The 8,449-nt window shown below is 39.5% G+C and overlaps 1 protein-coding gene across 2 annotated transcripts in view; it reads left to right on the forward strand.

Moving 5' to 3' along the window:
* srgap3 (SLIT-ROBO Rho GTPase activating protein 3) overlaps positions 1-8,449 on the forward strand; it is a 56,521-nt gene extending 48,072 nt beyond the window's left edge. For both annotated transcript variants that reach the window (XM_031859452.1, XM_031859542.1), the window contains exons 16-22: positions 340-445; positions 959-1,186; positions 1,341-1,414; positions 3,229-3,409; positions 3,615-3,764; positions 3,871-4,186; positions 5,059-8,449. In XM_031859452.1, coding sequence (XP_031715312.1) covers positions 340-445; positions 959-1,186; positions 1,341-1,414; positions 3,229-3,409; positions 3,615-3,764; positions 3,871-4,186; positions 5,059-5,505 — 1,502 coding nt within the window. In that variant the 3' untranslated portion in view covers positions 5,506-8,449. The remainder of the gene's footprint in view (positions 1-339; positions 446-958; positions 1,187-1,340; positions 1,415-3,228; positions 3,410-3,614; positions 3,765-3,870; positions 4,187-5,058) is intronic.

The following is an 8,449-nucleotide window of genomic DNA, read 5'->3' on the forward strand; positions in this document are numbered from 1 at the left end:
TATGTGTATATGTATATGTATATATATATATGTGTATATGTATATGTATATATATATATATATATATGTATATGTATATATATATATATATGTATATATATATATATATATATATGTGTATATATATATATATGTATATATATATATGTATATATATGTATATATGTATATATGTATGTGTATATATATATATGTATATATGTATATATATGTATATATGTATATATATATATGTGTATATATATATATATATATATGTATAAATAAAGCTTTTATCCTGTTTATTGCGGTACAAGCCACTGTTGTTCCACTTGTCAATGTATGTCCTTTGTGTTTCAGAGCTGGAGTCTGGAGCTGAGAGAGCGCATCACATCCAGCAGATTACTGTGACTCTTTCTCGCGCCATCATTATCGTCATGAGATACCTTTTTGCTTTTCTCAATCAGTGAGTTTGCACTGATTCAAATTGCATTATAAGCCACAGGTCCTGGTGCATACAGACAAGCATGTAGAGATTACTTTATTCTTTGCACAAACATTACTGAGGTAATTGAATCTTGAACTTAACTCGCATGTAAATGTGATTCTGATGGGGAAAATCCATGTTGAACAAACACAAAATAGTCAGTCAAGTGAAAAGACAAGATCGAAAAAAAAAAACCACCTGCTATTTATTGCTACATCTGTCTGCAGTGTTTTAGAAGTTATTTATGGTCTCGGAAACTCATGCCTCGTTAAAGCAGGATACCTGTCCTCTTATAATGGACGTTATTAATGCCCCTTTTACTAGGTTTGCCTGCAGAACAAAGTTTTATAAACAAAAGGAAAGCCCTAGCACAAAAAACATTACAGACTACCACTAGACAACAACTTATACGTACAGTTTTTATGTTACCTGATGTTGTTAAAGGTTGCTTACATCTTTAAACACACAACGCTGCCCTGTCCCGTCCCTCAGTGTCTCCCAGTACAGTGACGAGAACATGATGGATCCATACAATTTGGCTATCTGCTTTGGCCCAACCCTGATGCCCATTCCAGATGGACAGGATCCTGTATTGTGCCAGGCTCATGTTAATGAGGTCATCAAGACCATCATCATCCACAATGAACTCATCTTTCCCAATCAACGTGAGCTGGACGGCCCAGTGTATGAAAAGTGCATGACTGGGGGGGAGGAGTACTGGTGAGTAGTGGCGGTTAGCAAAGAACAGTTATGTTGAGACTACAGTTGTTTTGGTTCAGAGGAAAGTGTTTCATTTTAAGCTCATAAAACAAATATTTGTAATGTTCCAATGTCTATAGAGCGGTGACTTTTCACTTTCCATTTGCTCACACAGTGACAGCCCACACAGTGAACCAGGAACTATTGACGAGGCTGACAATGGAACTGAACCACACACCAGTGATGATGGTTAGTACATCGTTTTTCAAGAAGAGGCGTTGTTATTACCCAGGTATGTCCCCAGGGATGGCAATGTTGATCTGTTGGTCTGTTTGTCAGTCAGGTCCAGAATGAAATATCTCAAGAACTATTGGATGGATTGCCATGACATTTAGTTATGACATTCATGGTGCCCTGAGAATGAACTGACATTGGTGATCTTTTGACTTTGCATCTAGTGCCACCAGCATGTTGACATTTGTGGTTTTGAGTGAAATTTCTTGACGATTGGTCAGATTGCCATTAAAGTTGGTCCAGATATTTATGTTCCCCTCGGGAACAAATTTGGTGATTCCCTGACTTTTTCTTAAGTCAGTTTTTTACTTTTGCTTTATGACCAAATACATTCAGAGCTAGCTTAAAATACTTGTTTCTGATAATACAGCTTACATTTAGACGTGTGACCATTTTATACTTTGCATACAAAACAAAAAATCGAAGTGAAGTTCACATCTTGGCAAACAGTATTACATGGTTTTCACATGAGAATATTTGCAATGTGATTTGAGTAGTCCTTGTGGATAAGATAGCTGTATAGATTGACCTTTTTCATTTAGTGCTTTTGACTGAGAGATGAGTTGGGAGGTTTGTGCTGCAACAGCTTATGATTGCAAAGGCCTTTGTGATGTTTGAAGTTGAGTAAACAGTGTTGGCATGCAATGCTGCCTCTTTGATCTGTCTTTCTCTCTGTGTCTGTGTCTGTGTGTGTGTGTGTGTGTGAGTGTGAGTGTGAGAGAGAGTCCTTCTCCTCTTTCCACCCCCTCTCCCTCTTCCCCCACTTGCTCTTTGTTCAGTGTTAGTCAGCAATTCTCCTGAGACTTTCTCCTTTGTGCAGTATTTCCCCAAATTCTCCTCTGAGCTTTGAATGCATAACAGGGCCAGGCACGAAAGCCAAAACACGGGTAATGCACAGAATAGTATCTCCGGTGTCGTATGTGAAGAGTCAGTGGACAGGTCCAAGTACTTGTGTGTATATCGAGTGTGTGAGGTCAGACTGGGGTAACCCTGTCTTTGAGCGTCATTTGTGCTGTTGGCTGCATTTGTAATGAGGGCTGCTGACCCTTTCTTTCTTTTCTTACTCTTACTTGAAATCGACAACTCGGACTGTTTGTCAGTTGGTGTCCTCTGGCAGCAGTTAACTTATAATGAAAGAAAAATAATTTGGTTTCAGAACTAAGCAACCAGGATGTACCTTTTTCTATTTTCATTACTTTGGAATTGAAACCAAATTTGAGGGGTTTTTTTTCAAAATAGGGTTGCAGAACTGTTAACATACAGTTAACTCTGGCTGACCCCTGCTGGCTGACATGGTAAAATACACTGCAGACAAGACACGGTTTTCTTTTTTAATTTAGGCAAAATCCTCTTTATTCATCAGACTCATTGTGACCTATAATAGTTATTTCTCATACAGCATGTTTTAACAGAAGTGGCTGTTTGTCATTCAATCACTAGTTATTGCTGAATAATTTCTCCATATATATGATTGTTGTATTTCAGCTTTGTATTTCTTTAGTATGTTTGAGGGATTTACAATATAAACTGAGTGATACTGACTTCAACTTTTTGGAGACAGTATTGTATACTGATTCTGAATCATAACAATAATGTGAATGCAGCAAAGATTGAGAAGCACATAGTCCAAGATCTCTTGTTTTTTTTTTTTATTGTTTGTTTTATCACTGTATATACGTTTTTTTGATCTATGTTGGGGTCTATTTAGAAGTTGATAAAGCTTTTTGTTAATGTATATACATAATATATATGTATATTTATGCTTTCAGAGGTTGAACAGATTGAGGCCATTGCTAAGTTTGACTACGTGGGACGTACTCCCAGGGAGCTGTCCTTCAAAAAGGGAGCCTCTCTGCTTCTGTATCACAGAGCATCTGAAGACTGGTGGGAGGGACGTCACAATGGCGTGGATGGCCTCATCCCACATCAGTACATTGTAGTACAAGACCTGTGAGTAACAGCACTTTATCTTGTGTTGTGTAATTCTCTCACTCACATTTCAAATCATCATCAGTAAAGCTGACAATATTACTAAACTGTTGGGTTGGGCAATGTTACACTGAATATTCCTTTAAAATGTAATTACTGTAGGTATAAAGTACATGTACTTCTTGTGTGTGTTTTATGCTCACCATCAGTGCCTCTGCTCTTTCAGGGATGATGCTTTCTCAGATAACCTCAGCCAGAAAGCAGATAGTGAAGCGAGCAGTGGGCCATTGCTGGATGATAAGGGTTCATCCAAAAATGATGTCCCATCACCATGTGAACAATCACCTGATTACAACTTTGGAGGAGTCATGGGGAGGTGGAAACACATAAGAATAACTCATTTCTTGTTATAGAAGTTCTAGTGAGTGCTACTGAGGAGTTTTCCCGTTTGACTGTTGGTCTGATCTGATCCCTGTCTGCAGGGTAAGGCTACGGTCCGACGGAGCTGCAATCCCTCGTCGTCGGAGTGGTAAAGACACACACAGCCCAACCAGAGTAGCTGACACTCCGCCGAGGGCTGCAGCCTGTCCCAGCAGCCCACACAAGGTGTCCATCAGCAAGGGTCATATGGAGAGCCCAGAGAAGAGGCGCATTGGCACCTTTGGCAGTGCAGGAAGCATCAACTACCCAGACAGGAAGGCCTATCCTGAGGGTCACCCTCTGAGACCGGTGCCGGGGGCCACTCGTCACAGCAGCCTCGGGGACCACAAATCACTGGAGACCGAAGCTCTAGCTGATGTAAGTTGGGAAATTTCAGGTAGAGGCAAAAATGATACAGAGAAACATACTCTTTTGATATAGTTTGTTTATATGTTTGTTTGCACTCTGGTCTTAGTACCAAAAATTAATACTAACTTGACTCAAACTGATGGGCTTTGATGGGTCATTTCAAAATGATATGCAGTATATTGGATGCAGCCGTTTGATTGTGTTTTACAAAAAACACACAAATAACAATTCATCTAAAATCTCACAATTTAATAAACATTAAAAGGTTTAAGTGATGAAGTATCCCCAATAAAAAATGCTGCCACACTAGTAATGTTAGCCAGCTGCCGTCTTTTAGAAATGTGGATGTGTTTTTTTTTTTTTACATTCCATGCACGCAAAGTTGTGCATTTGTTTCCGTAGGAACTGCATTAACATGCAGCAATAATGAAAGATTGCAGACTTTAAATTTACTATGATGGATTACACAACACAACAAGTTTGAAGTTTGCAGAAATTAATGGAAAACTAAGGGGTTCCTATAAATGTAGGAAACTGTAGGCAGTTTATTCAGAACTGTGCTGCCAGACTTTTGACCAAAACAAGGAAGAGAGAACATACTACCCCTGTACCCCTGTTTAAGTTACACTCCATTGACTCCCAGTATCTTTTAGATTTTAAGGTTCTTTTACTTGTTTTTAAAGCGCTTGGTTTGGAACCGGCCTACATTGCATACTCTATCAGTCTCGATAAGACTTTATAAGCCTTCACAAGCTCTCAGATCCTCTACTGCTAGGCTTTTAAATACATACAATTAAACACACAAGAAAAATAAGTATTGCATCTTTTTTTTTACTTTAATTATTATTTTGTCCCCCTCATCTTCATCCTTCCTCAACCAGGACATAGAGAAGACGATGACTACAGCGCTCCATGAGCTCCGTGAGCTGGAGCGACAGAACACTGTGAAGCAGGCTCCCGACGTGGTCTTGGACACTCTGGAGCCCATGAAGAACCCAGTTAGCTCTGAGCCTGGCAGTCCTCTGCATACCATTATGATCCGTGACCCGGATGCAGCCATGCGCCGCAGCAGCAGCTCTACCTCTGAGATGATGACCACCTTCAAACCCGCTCTCTCTGCCCGGCTGGCTGGGGCTCAGCTACGCCCCCCACCCATGAGGCCAGTGCGCCCTCCTCCTACTCAGCATCGCTCGAGCAGCTCCAGCTCTTCAGGGGTCGGCAGCCCTGCTGTAACTCCCACTGAGAAGATGTTTCCAAGTAACAGTACAGCTGCTGCTTCTAACATGACTACGTCCAGTGATGCTGGAGATAAGTCTGGTACCATGTAGCAGTGGTGGGAAGGTTGTAAAGTGAGGGGAAAGCTAATGGAAATTAGTGCTGATATGTGAGAAGCAGATATGGATATTTTCCTCTCTGTTTTCTGCCTGACTTAATTCATATATTCAGGAAGCTCTTGAAGCGAGCCTACAACATTTACCATGGTGATAAAACGGTGGAAGAAGCTGTAGAGGTGTGATAGCGTAGAACTCCACTCTCTTTGAAACTTGATTTAATAAAAAAATATGTGTATAACAATACATATATTTCAGATTTACCTCAGTTTCAACAACAACAAAAAAATATCTGTAACCATGTTCTCGTTCCAGAGATACAATGAATGCAAGTAAAGCAATACTTGTGTGACATGTAGTATTAGTTTCCACACAGCACACGTTGTCCAGCTGATGTTTCAGTCACTCCTGCTGATGTGGATGAAACGCCTCGTCTGGACGGGTGACATTCAGGCTTAAATACCATGTCTGGTTACCATTTAGGTCGCAGGCCTTAAGGCTGTACATACAAACTTACTTGAAGTCGCCATGCTTTCTGTTTGTACTATAATACAGTGTATGTTGAGCAAAGTAACAACTTAGTGACATTATATACTTCTGCATGCCGGGTTCGGATAAAATAAGGACAACAATAAAGACTTGCATTATTGAGAGATGATGATGTGGGCTTTTCTCATATGGTCATTGGAAGCGTAAGATATTAGTCGGAAACCCTAATTTTCTTGAATCAAGTTTCAGATGTCCAAATATTTGACAAAGGAATATGTGGGGATCTTACAGTATTTTATTTTAAATCTGCTATCTGTGTGGTACTTTAGATATTGCACTTGCAGTCGTCCTGTTCACAGCTAAAGATAAAAACATCCTGGCATGAAGATGATCTCTGGAGTCTGAGACATACGAACCAGAACTTAGCAAAGCAAGTTGTCCCCCACCACCATGTACGGTTGGACTGTGGGCAGACTTAACTAATGCATCAACTAATGTACTGTAGGAATCCTGTGGTAACCTTGTACATATTATATAGCTCGTCATTTTTGAAGTGTTAATCTTGTACAGGCTGATACAAAAAAAAGGCAAAGGGTTGTCTGTGAATGGCACTTCGAGTAAAGATCATTAACCACCTTCTTATCATATTCAGTAAACTACAAACATTCTTTTTAACTGTGTGAAAAAGGTAAAAAAGTTTACCTTGTGCTCTGAGCTTAGAATGCATTTGGTAATTGTACTGTAGAAAACCTGATTGCTGTTGAACGAACAAAGCCTGAATATATGTTTTTGACACACTCGCCTATTTCCACCCTTCCCACCCATTTTCTTATCCTTGTTGATAAATACAGTTATGCTCTGGCTGCAGACTTATTTCTTTTGCTGGAAGAAAACTAAATAGATTTATATGTACTGTACCTCTTGTCATTCTGACAGCTCTAGTCCAGAGACCTTGTTATCCGCATCCCAAAAAGCCTGCTCTGTTCTGCATGCTTTGCGCTGTAATGTCTGACTCATATTCTGCGGCAGTTAAACAATGGCTGTATGTGGTGCCTTGCCTTGGTAAAACGCACAAATTAATTCAATATTGGATTTTAACATTTATGGGGATTGGGAATGATGAAAAGCTGCTAGTAGCAGTTGCTATAATAAAAGTGAAAGAGAGTAATGCTTGATTGAGTGAAATCAACTTAAATATTAGCATGTAAACCAGATTCCACTGTCAACTGCAGTCAGTCCGTACATTCTGCAGTGTAACTGAGATACATGTGAGCTGACTATATTTGCTTGTTGTCAACGGATTGATTCACACACAGAGCTCCTACAGCCAGAAAAAGGCAATACATTATTTAAAGTCAAACAGTGCACTCACATCCTCTGCTGGTTCCTGCTGGTATTGCTTCTTCTTGTGACAAACCAGTGGATACCGTCACCTTTAAGAGGGCGTTATGATCTGGAGATAATATTACAATCACTAAGCTTATCCATATAGTTCTATTTGTCTGTCCTGGTTACAGCTTTGCACCGGTGGAAATCGATGAAGATAATGTTGCAAAAAAAGCATACGTTTATTAAAATACGAAGAAAGCACACAAGTTCAAAAGGTGAAATTATCATCATAATATTTAACAATAATATTTTTGTTTTTTTATTTATAGACACTGTGTAAGTGGAGCAGAAGATTTGAGTGCCTTTTGTGCACAACATCAATTTTTATTGGACTTTTATAGTTACTTTTTTTACTGTAATATGTTGTCTATTAGTTGTTTATTATAAACTGATGTTGCTTTTTAGCTTTACTTTCTACTGCTACTCAGTCATCAAACCACCACAGGGAATTCATTGTGTAAAGACATTCCTCTCATGAATTACAGAAGAATCATCATGAAAGGCTTGTCTGTGTTTGGGCTGGTCTCTGAAGACTACTGTATACCCGATCTGCTGGTGAGGTTCAGTGGAATCATCTCACAATATTTCTCAGATTTCTTTTGTTTTGCGTGTGAACTGCCTGTGCTGTGGTTGAGCCGTAACTTGTCATTTAGCTCCTTCCCTTCATTGCAGTATTGTTGGAAACAGAGAGACTGATATGGACCGTCCTCTTGCAAAGGTTATAAGGCACACAGTGCGCTCTCCTTCTCCCTAAATGTGATAACAGACATTTTCTTTCCTGGAATATATGTTGAAATTTGTAACACTGTTAGTCTGCTGACATGAGAAGACAAAAAGTTAATATTCAAAAAGGACACCACAGTAAGAGAGCAGACTGCCATGTTGTGGGGACCGGAGTGTGACTTGCTGTCACACTGTTTACCTTCTCTTTAATTGTTTGTCTAGTGATGCTGTTTGTTGATGAGTGTCTGGTTGGTTGAAACCCTGTGATGTAATGTACACCATACCACTGACTGGATGTAGAAAACCCCTGCAATCAAATAAAACCATTATTGCTCTGTGA

This window comes from Anarrhichthys ocellatus, unplaced genomic scaffold (genome assembly GCF_004355925.1).
Source record: "Anarrhichthys ocellatus isolate YVR2014 unplaced genomic scaffold, GSC_Weel_1.0 scaffold1, whole genome shotgun sequence".
NCBI lineage: Eukaryota > Metazoa > Chordata > Actinopteri > Perciformes > Anarhichadidae > Anarrhichthys > Anarrhichthys ocellatus.